The 16,797-nt window shown below is 40.7% G+C and overlaps 2 protein-coding genes across 9 annotated transcripts in view; one reads left to right on the top strand and one right to left on the bottom strand.

Annotated features, from left to right (window-relative positions):
- Window positions 1-16,797, top strand: part of S100A1 (S100 calcium binding protein A1) — a 291,017-nt gene that overhangs the window by 109,967 nt on the left and 164,253 nt on the right. The window lies entirely within an intron of this gene.
- LOC115077151 (putative mediator of RNA polymerase II transcription subunit 12) overlaps window positions 632-16,797 on the bottom strand; it is a 28,120-nt gene continuing 11,954 nt past the window's right edge. The window contains exons 3-6 of one of the 8 annotated variants that reach the window (XM_029579371.1): window positions 9,565-16,242; window positions 8,496-8,762; window positions 5,329-7,749; window positions 632-3,423 (exon numbers count right to left, since the gene is read on the bottom strand). In XM_029579371.1, the coding sequence (XP_029435231.1) occupies window positions 1,597-3,423; window positions 5,329-7,749; window positions 8,496-8,762; window positions 9,565-16,242 (11,193 nt within the window). In that variant the 3' untranslated portion in view covers window positions 632-1,596. Of the gene's footprint in view, window positions 7,750-7,934; window positions 8,763-9,564; window positions 16,243-16,797 lie in introns of those variants that run through there. The other 7 variants (XM_029579369.1, XM_029579370.1, XM_029579372.1 and 4 more) reach the window with 7 other exon arrangements.

Genomic DNA, 16,797 nt, shown 5'->3' with positions numbered 1-16,797 from the left:
AACTTGACCCAAAAACATACCATCGAAGAAGGCAAGTCCAGAATACTGACTCTGAGAGTAATTTTCAACCACGTACGTAAGTCAGATGTCTGAATTTACAGCAGTCTATCAATTACTGTGTATCTCCACCCTAAAGTACACCTGTTTCTCTCTTTTATTGCATACATTTTATATCTATTTTAGAAACATACACCTACATATTTTCCACGCAAAATAATTGTAACATGCAGTTTATACACGGAGGCAGGTATTTTATAAAGTATGCATGGAAATACTTCCTTGTGCATGTACTTGTAAACCCCAGTTCACCAATACCTCCAGCACCTCAGCCAGACCTTCCCTCCCCCCCCCCCCCCCCCCACCACTACCACTTAACACAAACCTTCTACCCAAAAACTGCAGACAAAAGACAAACGTGATTTCAGTACTGTGAGTCAGTTTGCAGGTGGAAAAATGTCCAGACAAGTTAAGCCCGGAAATGCCGCTAAAGCACCCCTCTTTTTCCTCTAACATTCACATACAGCATTGCTAGTACATGCATGATGCCAGCCATCACAAAATACTACTTGCACGTGGAACCTGAAACCTTTTGAAAAGTACTCCATGTGAGAGCAAATCAAATGCTAATGTATGCATTTATATTCAATATTTATTTACATTGTATGTGAGTACAGAGTACAAGTTCATGCACAGAGATTACACAAATCCCAGAGAGTGAATAAATCCCTAATGACTGCCCAGAATCCCTCCTAGAAGATGATTATTCACAGCAAGAAGTCTCCCATCCTATTGTTGGCTGAGTCCAAGCAAAGAGAGGCTGGATAAGCACAATGCATCAAGACTGCCAGGGCTTACAGGAGAGGGGGAGGGCGGTTTATTGTAAGGTGCTCAATGATTTATTGAATTAAAGGAACCCTCAACCCTTCCACGGTTACTGCTGTTCTCTGGAGCATACCCTTATGGGTTTATGCATTGCTAAATATATTTCCCATAGAAGCAAAATGAGGAAAACTCTCTGGTACATCTGAATCTAAGTGAGGGAAAACATACCCAGTAGTCCAGATCTGGGGAAATAATTCTGCTCTTCCCTCCATTATGGATTCTATTTATAACATTCAACCCATGCCAGTCAGATTGACTTGTTTGAGATGAGATGAACATCAGTTTACCAGGACATGTTTGGGTAAGGTTGTAGTTTAAGGCAGCATAAAAGTAGTGTGGATGTGGAATAGTTTAGTGGGATGATTTCCTAGAGCTGCTGAAATTTTGCAGTCTGTTTCTCATCTGATACCTTTCTTACTTCTCTGGCATTTAAATATTTTAAACATTGTATTGCTGTGGTTAACAGGTGTGGTCCTGCAGTGCCATAGACGGCACAGCAGTATTCCCTGAAGCACTGGGAGGCAAAATCATTACTCTTGTCCAGAGCCTCCATGGTCAAGCATACTATTTCTTCATAGCAACATTGGGCTAAAGCTAAAGCGGATTTTGAATATCATGAACCACAAAAGCTTAAGTAATGCACAACAAAGTCAGGAAGCCTTTCTGTTCAGCCACGTCATTGGTTTTAGGCCGAAGGATCTTTGCTTCACTATTTTACAATTGCCATGGCCATCGGAAATGTTTGGTGGGCGGTTTCTCTGCCTGCTGTTGCTGCTGAGATGGGGTTTCTTGGGCGGATGTATGCTGTGAAGATGCTGTCTGCTTCTGAGGGGGTTGGGGAGGATTCGGTTTCTTAGGCTGAGCTTCTCCTTCTGACTGGCTCCAGGGTTGTTGAGGAGGCCCTGCCTGTGCAGACTGATGTTGCGGCAGGAAAGGTAACCCTGCTTGTTGTGCAGCTGGGAACTGTGGGTGCTGTTGCCCTGGCCATGCTTGGTCTGGCTGGGTTGCACCATGTTTCTGGGATGCATCTTGTTTTGAATGTGAAAATACGTGTTGCCATCCCCATGTCTGTGAAAGTTGCTGTTGCTGGGGTTCATCTTTGTGGTATGAGTAAAAAAATGACTGGTGTTCTTGCTGCTCAAGATATATACCATGCTTTTGTTGGTGTGTTTGATCTTGTTGTGAAGTTGGAAATATGTGTTGCCATATACTTGGCTGTGGCTGTAATGGTGCATCCTGCTTTTGATCTGGGACATGGGATTCTTTGGATGGGTCTTGTGGTGAAAATTGCTGATGTGATAGTGTATCTTTTTTCAGTAGATCCTTCTGCATAGGAAGATCCTGTCTCTGTGAAGATTCCCAGTATGCTGGTGGATCATTTGGGGTAAAGGAGTACGGTTGCTTCAATGAGTCTTGCTTTTGGAATGAACATTCTTTCCATGCTTCTTGCTGGCTCTGTGATAGGTCAGACTGCTTGGAGAGTAGATCGCCTTTAAATAGACTAGGCTCTTTCAAAGGATCTGGTTTTAATGACAAATCATGTTCTTGGTTTGTATCTTGCTTCTTTGGTGACAAATCTTGTTTCAGGGATTCTATAGTCTGGGGATCTGGTTTCTGGAAAAGAGACTGTGGTTGTGGTGGATCTTGTTTCTTAGAAGCATCTTGTTTCTGGACTGGATCTTTTTCTTGGGAAGAGCATTGTAGATGAAGTGGATCTTGTATCCTTGATGAATCCACTTTCTGGGATGGGGATTGCAGGTGAGATGGATCTTGTTTCTGAGAAGGAGATAATGGCTGGGATGGATCATGTTTCTTAGATGGGTCTTGTTTCTGAAAAGGATCCTGCTTTTGGGAAGGGGATTGTGGTTGGGGTGGATCTTTTTTCTTTAATGGGTCTTGCAGCTGCAAAGGATCTTGTTTTATGGGGGAAGGGGATTGTTGCTGCAAGGAATCTTGTTTCTTTATTGGATCTTGTTTCTGCAGTGTTTCTAGCATTTGGGAAGGGGATTTTGGTTGTGATGGCTTTTGTTTCTTTAATGGGTCTTGTTTCTGGAAATGATCCTGTTTTTGGGAAGGGGATTGTGGTTGGCATGGATGTTTCTTTAATGGGTCTTGTTGCTGGAAAGTATCTTGTTTTTGTGAAGGGGATTGTGGTTGGAATGGATCTTGTTTCTTAGATGGGTCTTCCTTATGGATAGATTCTTGCTTTTGGGAAGGGGATATTGGTTGTGATGGCTCTTGTTTCTTTAATGGGTCTTGTTTCTGGAAATGTTCTTGATTTTGGGAAGGGGATTGTGGTTGGCATGGCTGTTTCTTTAATGGGTCTTGTTTCTGGAAATGATCCTGTTTTTGTGAAGGGGATTGTGGTTGGAATGGATCTTGTTTCTTAGATGGGTCTTCCTTATGGATAGAGTCTTGCTTTTGGGAAGGGGATTTTGGTTGGGATGAGTCTTGTTTCTTTAATGGGTCTTGTTGTTGCAAAGTTTCCTGTTTCTGTGAAGTTGATTGTGGTTGAGATAGTTCTTGTTTCTTTGATATATCCTGTTTCTGGGGAAGAGATTGGAGTAGAGTAGATTCTTGTGTCAGGGACTGATCATGTTTTTTTAATGGCAGTCCTTTCTTAGATGGGTCTTGTTTCTGGCATGAATCTTTTGTGGAAGCGGATTGTTGCTGAGATGAATCCTGTTTCTCTATTGGATCTTGTTGCTGGATAGGATCTTGTTTAAGGGAAGGGGATTGTGTTTGGGATGGATCTTGTTTCTTTAATGGGTCTTGTTTCTGGAAATGATCCTGTTTTTGAGAAGGGGAATGTGGTTGAGGTGAATCTTGTTTCTGGAAAGGTTCTTGTTTTTGGGAAGGGGATTCTGGTTTGGATGGCTCTTGTTTCTGGAAATGTTCCTGTTTTTGGGAAGGGGATTGTGGTGGGCATGGATGTTTCTTTAATGGGTCTTGTTGCTGGAAAGTATCTTGTTTTTGTGAAGGGGATTGTGGTTGGAATGGATCTTGTTTCTTACATGGGTCTTCCTTATGGATAGATTCTTGCTTTTGGGAAGGGGATTTTGGTTGTGATGGCTCTTGTTTTTTTAATGGGTCTTGTTTCTGGAAATGATCCTGTTTTTGGGAAGGGGATTGTGGTTGGCATGGATGTTTCTTTAATGGGTCTTGTTGCTGGAAAGTATCTTGTTTTTGTGAGGGGGATTGTGGTTGGAATGGATCTTGTTTCTTAGCTGGGTCTTCCTTATGGATAGATTCTTGCTTTTGGGAAGGGGATTTTGGTTGTGATGGCTCTTGTTTCTTTAATGGGTCTTGTTTCTGGAGATGATCCTGTTTTTGGGAAGGAGATTGTGGTTGAGAATGATCTTCCTTCTGGAAATGTTCTTGTTTTTGGGAAGGGGATTGTGGTTGGCATGGATGTTTCTTTAATGGGTCTTGTTGCGGGAAAGTATCTTGTTTTTGTGAAGGGGATTGTGGATGGAATGGATCGTGTTTCTTAGATGGGTCTTCCTTATGGATAGATTCTTGCTTTTGGGAAGGGGATTTTGGTTGTGATGGCTCTTGTTTCTTTAATGGGTCTTGTTTCTGGAGATGATCCTGTTTTTGGGAAGGAGATTGTGGTTGAGATTGATCTTCCTTCTGGAAATGTTCTTGTTTTTGGGAAGGGGATTGTGGTTGGCATGGATGTTTCTTTAATGGGTCTTGTTGTGGGAAAGTATCTTGTTTTTGTGAAGGGGATTGTGGATGGAATGGATCGTGTTTCTTAGATGGGTCTTCCTTATGGATAGATTCTTGCTTTTGGGAAGGGGATTTTGGTTCTGATGGCTCTTGTTTCTTTAATGGGTCTTCTTTCTGGAAATGATCCTTGTTTTGGGAAGGAGATTGTGGTTTAGATAGATCTTCCTTCTGGAAATGATCTTGTTTTTGGGAAGGGGATTGTGGTTGACATGGTTGTTTCTTTAATGGGTCTTGTTGCTGTAAAGTATCTTGTTTTTGTGAAGGGGAGTGTGGTTGGAATGGATCTTGTTTCTTAGATGGGTCTTCCTTATGGATAGATTCTTGCTTTTGGGAAGGGGATTTTGGTTGTGATGACTCTTGTTTCTTTAATGGGTCTTGTTTATGGAAATGATCCTGTTTTTGTGAAGGAGATTGTGGTTGAGATAGATCTTCCTTCTGGAAATGTTCTTGTTTTTGGGAAGGGGCTTGTGGTTGGCATGGATGTTTCTTTATTGGGTCTTGTTGCTGGAAAGTATCTTGTTTTTGTGAAGGGGATTGTGGTTGGAATGGATCTTGTTTCTTAGATGGGTCTTCCTTATGGATAGAGTCTTGCTTTTGGGAAGGGGATTTTGGTTGGGATGAGTCTTGTTTCTTTAATGGGTCTTGTTGTTGCAAAGTTTCCTGTTTCTGTGAAGTTGATTGTGGTTGAGATAGTTCTTGTTTCTTTGATATATCCTGTTTCTGGGATGGGTATTGTGCCTGAGATGGATCTTGTTTCTGGGGAAGACATTGGAGTAGAGGAGATTCTTGTGTCAGGGTCACTTCATGTTTTTTTAATGGCTGTCCTTTCTTAGATGGGTCTTGTTTCTGGCATGAATCTTTTGTGGAAGGGGATTGTTGCTGAGATGAATCTTGTTTCTCTATTGGACCTTGTTGCTGGATAGGATCTTGTTTAAGGGAAGGGGATTGTGTTTGGGATGGATTTTGTTTCTTTAATGGGTCTTGTTTCTCGAAATGATCCTCTTTTTGAGAAGGGGAATGTGGTTGAGGTGAATCTTGTTTCTTGAAAGGTTCTTCTTTTTGGGAAGGAGATTGTGGTTTAGATAGATCTTCCTTCTGGAAATGATCTTGTTTTTGGGAAGGGGATTGTGGTTGGCCTGGATGTTTCTTTAATGGGTCTTGTTGCTGGAAAGTATCTTGTTTTTGTGAAGGGGATTGTGGTTGGTATGGATCTTGTTTCTTAGATGGGTCTTCCTTATGGATAGATTCTTGCTTTTGGGAAGGGGATTTTGGTTGTGATGGCTCTTGTTTCTTTAATGGGTCTTGTTTCTCGAAATGATCCTGTTTTTGAGAAGGGGAATGTGGTTGAGGTGAATCTTGTTTCTTGAAAGGTTCTTGTTTTTGGGAAGGGGATTGTGGTTGGCATGGATGTTTCTTTAATGGGTCTTGTTGCTGTAAAGTATCTTGTTTTTGTGAAGGGAATTGTGGTTGGAATGGATCTTGTTTCTTAGATGGGTCTTCCTTATGGATAGATTCTTGCTTTTGGGAAGGGGATTTTGGTTGTGATGGCTCTTGTTTCTTTAATGGGTCTTGTTTCTCGAAATGATCCTGTTTTTGAGAAGGGGAATGTGGTTGAGGTGAATCTTGTTTCTTGAAAGGTTCTTGTTTTTGGGAAGGGGATTGTGGTTGGCATGGATGTTTCTTTAATGGGTCTTGTTGCTGTAAAGTATCTTGTTTTTGTGAAGGGAATTGTGGTTGGAATGGATCTTGTTTCTTAGATGGGTCTTCCTTATGTATAGATTCTTGCTTTTGGGAAGGGGATTTTGGTTGTGATGGCTCTTGTTTCTTTAATGGGTCTTGTTTCTGGAAATGATCCTGTTTTTGGGAAGGAGATTGTGGTTTAGATAGATCTTCCTTCTGGAAATGTTCTTGTTTTTGGGAAGGGGATTGTGGTTGGCATGGATGTTTCTTTAATGGGTCTTGTTGCTGTAAAGTATCTTGTTTTTCTGATGGGGAGTGTGGTTGGAATGCATCTTGTTTCTTAGATGGGTCTTCCTTATGGATAGATTCTTGCTTTTGGGAAGGGGATTTTGGTTGTGATGGCTCTTGTTTCTTTAATGGGTCTTGTTTCTGGAGATGATCCTGTTTTTGGGAAGGAGATTGTGGTTGAGATTGATCTTCCTTCTGGAAATGTTCTTGTTTTTGGGAAGGGGATTGTGGTTGGCATGGATGTTTCTTTAATGGGTCTTGTTGCTGGAAAGTATCTTGTTTTTGTGAAGGGGATTGTGGTTGGTATGGATCTTGTTTCTTAGATGGGTCTTCCTTATGGATAGATTCTTGCTTTTGGGAAGGGGATTTTGGTTGTGATGGCTCTTGTTTCTTTAATGGGTCTTGTTTCTCGAAATGATCCTGTTTTTGGGAAGGGGATTGTGGTTGGCATGGATGTTTCTTTAATGGGTCTTGTTGATGGAAAGTATCTTGTTTTTGGGAAGGGGATTGTGGTTGGAATGGATCTTGTTTCTTAGATGGGTCTTCCTTATGGATAGATTCTTGTTTTTGGGAAGGGAATTTTGGTTTTGATGGCTCTTGTTTCTTTAATGGGTCTTGTTTCTGGGAATGATCCTCTTTTTGTGAAGGAGATTGTGGTTGAGATAGATCTTCCTTCTGGAAATGTTCTTGTTTTTGGGAAGGGGATTGTGGTTGACATGGATGTTTCTTTAATGGGTCTTGTTGCTGTAAAGTATCTTGTTTTTGTGATGGGGAGTGTGGTTGGAATGGATCTTGTTTCTTAGATGGGTCTTCCTTATGGATAGATTCTTGCTTTTGGGAAGGGGAGTTTGGTTGTGATGGCTCTTGTTTCTTTAATGGGTCTTGTTTCTGGAGAGGATCCTGTTTTTGGGAAGGAGATTGTGGTTTAGATAGATCTTCCTTCTGGAAATGTTCTTGTTTTTGGGAAGGGGATTGTGGTTGGCTTGGATGTTTCTTTAATGGGTCTTGTTGCTGGAAAGTATCTTGTTTTTGTGAAGGGGATTGTGGTTGGAATGGATCTTGTTTCTTAGATGGGTCTTCCTTATGGATAGATTCTTGCTTTTGGGAAGGGCATTTTGGTTGTGATGGCTCTTGTTTCTTTAATGGGTCTTGTTTCTGGAAATGATCCTGTTTTTGGGAAGGGGATTGTGGTTGGCATGGATGTTTCTTTAATGGGTCTTGTTGATGGAAAGTATCTTGTTTTTGTGAAGGGGATTGTGGTTGGAATGGATCTTGTTTCTTAGATGGGTCTTCCTTATGGATAGATTCTTGTTTTTGGGAAGGGGATTTTGGTTCTGATGGCTCTTGTTTCTTTAATGGGTCTTGTTTCTGGAAATGATCCTGTTTTTGTGAAGGAGATTGTGGTTGAGATAGATCTTCCTTCTGGAAATGTTCTTGTTTTTGGGAAGGGGATTGTGGTTGACATGGATGTTTCTTTAATGGGTCTTGTTGCTGGAAAGTATCTTGTTTTTGTGATGGGGAGTGTGGTTGGAATGGATCTTGTTTCTTAGATGGGTCTTCCTTATGGATAGATTCTTGCTTTGGGAAGGGGATTTTGGTTGTGATGACTCTTGTTTCTTAGATGGGTCTTGTTTCTGGAAATGATCCTGTTTTTGGGAAGGAGATTGTGGTTTAGATAGATCTTCCTTCTGGAAATGATCTTGTTTTTGGGAAGGGGATTGTGGTTGACATGGATGTTTCTTTAATGGGTCTTGTTGCTGTAAAGTATCTTGTTTTTGTGAAGGGGATTGTGGTTGGAATGGATCTTGTTTCTTAGATGGGTCTTCCTTATGGATAGATTCTTGCTTTTGGGAAGGGGATTTTGGTTGTGATGGCTCTTGTTTCTTTAATGGGTCTTGTTTCTGGAAATGATCCTGTTTTTGGGAAGGAGATTGTGGTTTAGATAGATCTTCCTTCTGGAAATGATCTTGTTTTTGGGAAGGGGATTGTGGTTGACATGGATGTTTCTTTAATGGGTCTTGTTGCTGTAAAGTATCTTGTTTTTGTGAAGGGGAGTGTGGTTGGAATGGATCTTGTTTCTTAGATTGGTCTTCCTTATGGATAGATTCTTGCTTTTGGGAAGGGGATTTTGGTTGTGATGGCTCTTGTTTCTTTAATGGGTCTTGTTTCTGGAAATGATCCTGTTTTTGGGAAGGAGAGTGTGGTTTAGATAGATCTTCCTTCTGGAAATGATCTTGTTTTTGGGAAGGGGATTGTGGTTGACATGGATGTTTCTTTAATGGGTCTTGTTGCTGTAAAGTATCTTGTTTTTGTGAAGGGGAGTGTGGTTGGAATGGATCTTGTTTCTTAGATGGGTCTTCCTTATGGATAGATTCTTGCTTTTGGGAAGGGGATTTTGGTTGTGATGATTCTTGTTTCTTTAATGGGTCTTGTTTCTGGAAATGATCCTGTTTTTGTGAAGGAGATTGTGGTTGAGATAGATCTTCCTTCTGGAAATGTTCTTGTTTTTGGGAAGGGGATTGTGGTTGGCATGGATGTTTCTTTAATGGGTCTTGTTCCTGTAAAGTATCTTGTTTTTGTGATGGGGAGTGTGGTTGGAATGGATCTTGTTTCTTAGATGGGTCTTCCTTATGGATAGATTCTTGCTTTTGGGAAGGGGATTTTGGTTGTGATGGCTCTTGTTTCTTTAATGGGTCTTGTTTCTGGAGATGATCCTGTTTTTGGGAAGGAGATTGTGGTTGAGATTGATCTTCCTTCTGGAAATGTTCTTGTTTTTGGGAAGGGGATTGTGGTTGGCATGGATGTTTCTTTAATGGGTCTTGTTGCTGTAAAGTATCTTGTTTTTGTGAAGGGGAGTGTGGTTGGAATGGATCTTGTTTCTTAGATGGGTCTTCCTTATGGATAGATTCTTGCTTTTGGGAAGGGGATTTTGGTTTGTGATGACTCTTGTTTCTTTAATGGGTCTTGTTTATGGAAATGATCCTGTTTTTGGGAAGGGGATTGTGGTTGGCATGGATGTTTCTTTAATGGGTCTTGTTGATGGAAAGTATCTTGTTTTTGTGAAGGGGATTGTGGTTGGAATGGATCTTGTTTCTTAGATGGGTCTTCCTTATGGATAGATTCTTGCTTTTGGGAAGGGGATTTTGGTTGTGATGGCTCTTGTTTCTTTAATGGGTCTTGTTTCTGGAGATGATCCTGTTTTTGGGAAGGAGATTGTGGTTTAGATAGATCTTCCTTCTGGAAATGTTCTTGTTTTTGGGAAGGGGATTGTGGTTGACATGGATGTTTCTTTAATGGGTCTTGTTGCTGTAAAGTATCTTGTTTTTGTGAAGGGGATTGTGGTTGGAATGGATCTTGTTTCTTAGATGGGTCTTCCTTATGGATAGATTCTTGCTTTTGGGAAGGGGATTTTGGTTGTGATGGCTCTTGTTTCTTTAATGGGTCTTGTTTCTGGAGATGATCCTGTTTTTGGGAAGGAGATTGTGGTTGAGATTGATCTTCCTTCTGGAAATGTTCTTGTTTTTGGGAAGGGGATTGTGGTTGGCATGGATGTTTCTTTAATGGGTCTTGTTGCTGTAAAGTATCTTGTTTTTGTGAAGGGGAGTGTGGTTGGAATGGATCTTGTTTCTTAGATGGGTCTTCCTTATGGATAGATTCTTGCTTTTGGGAAGGGGATTTTGGTTGTGATGACTCTTGTTTCTTTAATGGGTCTTGTTTATGGAAATGATCCTGTTTTTGTGAAGGAGATTGTGGTTGAGATAGATCTTCCTTCTGGAAATGTTCTTGTTTTTGGGAAGGGGCTTGTGGTTGGCATGGATGTTTCTTTAATGGGTCTTGTTGCTGGAAAGTATCTTGTTTTTGTGAAGGGGATTGTGGTTGGAATGGATCTTGTTTCTTAGATGGGTCTTCCTTATGGATAGATTCTTGCTTTTGGGAAGGGGATTTTGGTTGTGATGGCTCTTGTTTCTTTAATGGGTCTTGTTTCTGGAAATGATCCTGTTTTTGGGAAGGGGATTGTGGTTGGCATGGATGTTTCTTTAATGGGTCTTGTTGATGGAAAGTATCTTGTTTTTGTGAAGGGGATTGTGGTTGGAATGGATCTTGTTTCTTAGATGGGTCTTCCTTATGGATAGATTCTTGCTTTTGGGAAGGGGATTTTGGTTGTGATGGCTCTTGTTTCTTTAATGGGTCTTGTTTCTGGAGATGATCCTGTTTTTGGGAAGGAGATTGTGGTTTAGATAGATCTTCCTTCTGGAAATGTTCTTGTTTTTGGGAAGGGGATTGTGGTTGACATGGATGTTTCTTTAATGGGTCTTGTTGCTGTAAAGTATCTTGTTTTTGTGAAGGGGAGTGTGGTTGGAATGGATCTTGTTTCTTAGATGGGTCTTCCTTATGGATAGATTCTTGCTTTTGGGAAGGGGATTTTGGTTGTGATGACTCTTGTTTCTTTAATGGGTCTTGTTTATGGAAATGATCCTGTTTTTGTGAAGGAGATTGTGGTTGAGATAGATCTTCCTTCTGGAAATGTTCTTGTTTTTGGGAAGGGGCTTGTGGTTGGCATGGATGTTTCTTTAATGGGTCTTGTTGCTGGAAAGTATCTTGTTTTTGTGAAGGGGATTGTGGTTGGAATGGATCTTGTTTCTTAGATGGGTCTTCCTTATGGATAGATTCTTGCTTTTGGGAAGGGGATTTTGGTTGTGATGGCTCTTGTTTCTTTAATGGGTCTTGTTTCTGGAAATGATCCTGTTTTTGGGAAGGGGATTGTGGTTGGCATGGATGTTTCTTTAATGGGTCTTGTTGATGGAAAGTATCTTGTTTTTGTGAAGGGGATTGTGGTTGGAATGGATCTTGTTTCTTAGATGGGTCTTCCTTATGGATAGATTCTTGCTTTTGGGAAGGGGATTTTGGTTGTGATGGCTCTTGTTTCTTTAATGGGTCTTGTTTCTGGAGATGATCCTGTTTTTGGGAAGGAGATTGTGGTTTAGATAGATCTTCCTTCTGGAAATGTTCTTGTTTTTGGGAAGGGGATTGTGGTTGACATGGATGTTTCTTTAATGGGTCTTGTTGCTGTAAAGTATCTTGTTTTTGTGAAGGGGATTGTGGTTGGAATGGATCTTGTTTCTTAGATGGGTCTTCCTTATGGATAGATTCTTGCTTTTGGGAAGGGGATTTTGGTTGTGATGGCTCTTGTTTCTTTAATGGGTCTTGTTTCTGGAAATGATCCTGTTTTTGGGAAGGAGATTGTGGTTTAGATAGATCTTCCTTCTGGAAATGATCTTGTTTTTGGGAAGGGGATTGTGGTTGACATGGATGTTTCTTTAATGGGTCTTGTTGCTGTAAAGTATCTTGTTTTTGTGAAGGGGAGTGTGGTTGGAATGGATCTTGTTTCTTAGATGGGTCTTCCTTATGGATAGATTCTTGCTTTTGTGAAGGGGATTTTGGTTGTGATGGCTCTTGTTTCTTTAATGGGTCTTGTTTCTGGAAATGATCCTGTTTTTGGGAAGGAGATTGTGGTTTAGATAGATCTTCCTTCTGGAAATGATCTTGTTTTTGGGAAGGGGATTGTGGTTGACATGGATGTTTCTTTAATGGGTCTTGTTGCTGTAAAGTATCTTGTTTTTGTGAAGGGGAGTGTGGTTGGAATGGATCTTGTTTCTTAGATGGGTCTTCCTTATGGATAGATTCTTGCTTTTGGGAAGGGGATTTTGGTTGTGATGATTCTTGTTTCTTTAATGGGTCTTGTTTCTGGAAATGATCCTGTTTTTGTGAAGGAGATTGTGGTTGAGATAGATCTTCCTTCTGGAAATGTTCTTGTTTTTGGGAAGGGGATTGTGGTTGGCATGGATGTTTCTTTACTGGGTCTTGCTCCTGTAAAGTATCTTGTTTTTGTGATGGGGAGTGTGGTTGGAATGGATCTTGTTTCTTAGATGGGTCTTCCTTATGGATAGATTCTTGCTTTTGGGAAGGGGATTTTGGTTGTGATGGCTCTTGTTTCTTTAATGGGTCTTGTTTCTGGAGATGATCCTGTTTTTGGGAAGGAGATTGTGGTTGAGATTGATCTTCCTTCTGGAAATGTTCTTGTTTTTGGGAAGGGGATTGTGGTTGGCATGGATGTTTCTTTAATGGGTCTTGTTGCTGTAAAGTATCTTGTTTTTGTGAAGGGGAGTGTGGTTGGAATGGATCTTGTTTCTTAGATGGGTCTTCCTTATGGATAGATTCTTGCTTTTGGGAAGGGGATTTTGGTTGTGATGGCTCTTGTTTCTTTAATGGGTCTTCTTTCTGGAAATGATCCTTGTTTTGGGAAGGAGATTGTGGTTTAGATAGATCTTCCTTCTGGAAATGATCTTGTTTTTGGGAAGGGGATTGTGGTTGACATGGTTGTTTCTTTAATGGGTCTTGTTGCTGTAAAGTATCTTGTTTTTGTGAAGGGGAGTGTGGTTGGAATGGATCTTGTTTCTTAGATGGGTCTTCCTTATGGATAGATTCTTGCTTTTGGGAAGGGGATTTTGGTTGTGATGACTCTTGTTTCTTTAATGGGTCTTGTTTATGGAAATGATCCTGTTTTTGTGAAGGAGATTGTGGTTGAGATAGATCTTCCTTCTGGAAATGTTCTTGTTTTTGGGAAGGGGATTGTGGTTGGCATGGATGTTTCTTTATTGGGTCTTGTTGCTGGAAAGTATCTTGTTTTTGTGAAGGGGATTGTGGTTGGAATGGATCTTGTTTCTTAGATGGGTCTTCCTTATGGATAGATTCTTGCTTTTGGGAAGGGGATTTTGGTTGTGATGGCTCTTGTTTCTTTAATGGGTCTTGTTTCTGGAAATGATCCTGTTTTTGGGAAGGAGATTGTGGTTTAGATAGATCTTCCTTCTGGAAATGATCTTGTTTTTGGGAAGGGGATTGTGGTTGGCATGGATGTTTCTTTAATGGGTCTTGTTGCTGGAAAGTATCTTGTTTTTGTGAAGGGGATTGTGGTTGGAATGGATCTTGTTTCTTAGATGGGTCTTCCTTATGGATAGATTCTTGCTTTTGGGAAGGTGATTTTGGTTGTGATGGCTCTTGTTTCTTTAATGGGTCTTGTTTCTGGAGATGATCCTGTTTTTGGGAAGGAGATTGTGGTTGAGATAGTTCTTCTTTCTTTGATATATCCTGTTTCTGGGGAAGAGATTGGAGTAGAGGAGATTCTTGTGTCTGGGACTGATCATGTTTTTTTAATGGCTGTCCTTTCTTAGATGGGTCTTGTTTCTGGCATGAATCTTTTGTGGAAGGGGATTGTTGCTGAGATGAATCCTGTTTCTCTATTGGATCTTGTTGCTGGATAGGATCTTGTTTAAGGGAGGGGGATTGTGTTTGGGATGGATCTTGTTTCTTTAATGGGTCTTGTTTCTGGAAATGATCCTGTTTTTGTGAAGGGGAATGTGATTGAGGTGAATCTTGTTTCTGGAAAGGTTCTTGTTTTTGGGAAGGGGATTCTGGTTTGGATGGCTCTTGTTTCTTAGATGGGTCTTCCTTATGGATAGATTCTTGCTTTTGGGAAGGGGATTTTGGTTGTGATGGCTCTTGTTTCTTTACTGGGTCTTGTTTCTGGACATGATCCTGTTTTTGAGAAGGAGATTGTGGTTTAGATAGATCTTCCTTCTGGAAAGTATCTTGTTTTTGTGAAGGGGATTGTGGTTGGAATGGATCTTGTTTCTTAGATGTATCTTCCTTATGGATAGATTCTTGCTTTTGGGAATCGGATTTTGGTTGTGATGGTTCTTGTTTCTTTAATGGGTCTTGTTTCTGGAAATGATCCTGTTTTGGGGAAGGGGATTGTGGCTTAGATAGTTCTTCTTTCTTTGATATATCCTGTTTCTTTGATGGAAATTGTGTCTGAGATGGATCTTGTTTCTGGGGAAGAGATTGGAGTAGGGGAGATTCTTGTGTTAGGGTCTCATCATGTTTTTTTAATGATTGTCCTTTCTTAGGTGGGTCTTGTTTCTTGCATGAATCTTTTGTGGAAGGGGATTGTTGCTGAGATGAATCTTGTTTCTGTATTTGATCCTGTTTTTTGGAAGGGGATTGTGGTTGGGATGGTTCTTTTTTCTTTAATGGGTCTTGTTTCTGGACAGGATCCTGTTTTTGGGAAGGGGATTGTGGTTGAGATGGATCTTTTTTCTTAGATGGGTCTTGTTTCTTTAAACTTTCTAGCTTTTGGGAAGGTGATTGTTTTTTGGATGGATCTTGTTTCTTTGATTGGTCTTGCTCCTGAATAGGTTCCTGTTTTTGGGATGGGGCTTGTGGCTGAGATGGATCTTGTTTCTGGGGAAGAGATTGGAGTAGAGGAGATTCTTGTGTGAAGGACTGATCTTGAATTTTTAATGGCTCTGCTTTCTTAGAAGGATCTTTTTTCTGGAAAGGATCCTGTTTTTGGGAATGAGATTGTGGTTGGGATGGATCTTCTTTCTTGGAAGGAAATAGTGGCAGAGATGGATCTTGTTTCTTAGATGAACCTTGTTTTGTGGAAGGAGATAGTGGCTGGGATGAATCATGTGGCTTACAGGGATCCTCTTTCTGTGAAAGAGCTTGTGGCTGGGATGGATCTTGTTGCTTAGATGCATCTTGTTTTGGGGGAGAAGATTTTAGTAGAGGCAATTCTTGCATCTGGGATGCATCCTGTTTCTTAGCTGGTTCTTTTGCCGTAGAAATATCTTGTTTCTTGAAAGGAGATTTTGCCAGGGCTGGTTCTGATTTCTTAGATATATCTTGTTTCTGGGTTGGAGATTGTGGCTGAGATGGATCTTGTTTCTGGTTAGGAGATTGCTGTTGGAATGGATCTATTTTTTTAGAAGGAGATTTTGGCTGAGCTGGTTCTGGTTTCTTAGATATATCTTGTTTCTGGGTTGGAGATTGTGGCTGAGATGGATCTTGTTTCTGGGTAGGAGATTGTTGCTGGAATGGATCTATTTTTTTGGCAGGACATTTTGGTTGGGATAGTTCTGGTTTCTTAGAAAGATCGTGTTGCTGAGAAAGAGACTGTGGCTTAGATAAGTCATGTTTCTCAGATATGTCTTTTTTCTGGAGTGGATCTTGTTTGTGTGAAGGAGATTTTAGCTGGGGAGCGTCTTGTTTTTGAGGTGAAGACTCTACTAGTGGTTTGTTTTTTGTCTGGCATGGTTCTTGTTTCTGTGTTGAGTCTTGTTTCTGTGACATACCCTGCTTTTGAATTGAATCATGTTTCTGGTAAGAAAATTGTGGCTGAGAAGGATCTTGTTTCTGGGATGTCTCTGGTTTCTGGGAAAGAGACTGAGATGAAGATTTTGATTGGGCTGGCTTTTGTTTCTGAGATGGATCTTTTTCCTGGGAAAAAGGTTGTGGATGAGATGTATCTTGTTTCTGGGGAGGAGTTTGTTGTAGAGATGGATCTTGTTTTGGAGTAGTTTTTGGCTCTGTTTCATGTTTTTTGGATGAATCTTGTTCAGATGATTTTTGTTGTTTTGAGTCTGAACCTGATGATTGTTGACATTTTTCTTGCTTTTTCTGTTTATACAATGCTAAAGCTTCACAGTATGCTACAGCCACTTTGAAAAAGAGATCAAGAAACTCTTTAAAATCAACTTCTCCATCATTATTTTCATCCAGAGCCTGCATTATTGCTGCAATTGTCTCGGGCTTCTCTGAATCCTACAATAGAAGAACAATATTATATTGTTTTAAAAAGTCCATAAAAGTTACACTCAAAACAAAGATAAAAGACTAGGTGTGCTGGGCCTTCAGTAGAGCAATGTTTCCCAACAAGTGTGCCTTCAGACCTGATCAGGTGTGCCACGAAAATGTCACCACTGATTGATTCTCAGATCCAGACCAGCATGTCAGAGCATTAAGAGACACCAGCTAAAAGATGTAGAAACTCCCTTCTTAGAACATGTATAGTCACATATGCTTCCCCTTCCTAGCTATAGCATGAGCTCTGGAGTAGGGAAATTAATAAGTACCATGCAAAGTATGGATAGCCGAGTCCTACTTTGTTCAGTACACATATCTTCCCCTTCAGGGATTCCTCCTTTGAGTCCTTCCAGCCTCCGTCTTATCCCTAGGCTTAATAAGACAGTCAGAATATGCACCAAGCACCGGATGTGACTTATTCCGAGTGCTGGGAGAAGCAACAGTAGAGAAGCTTTGGCAGCCACTTGCTGCAGCCAAGGTAACTAACTGAGCTGGCTGCCTTTGCCACACTGA

Source organism: Rhinatrema bivittatum, chromosome 16 (genome assembly GCF_901001135.1).
Source record: "Rhinatrema bivittatum chromosome 16, aRhiBiv1.1, whole genome shotgun sequence".
Lineage (NCBI taxonomy): Eukaryota > Metazoa > Chordata > Amphibia > Gymnophiona > Rhinatrematidae > Rhinatrema > Rhinatrema bivittatum.
The sequence above is the reverse complement of the archived record's forward strand: the minus strand, read 5'-3'. Positions and strand labels throughout refer to the sequence as shown.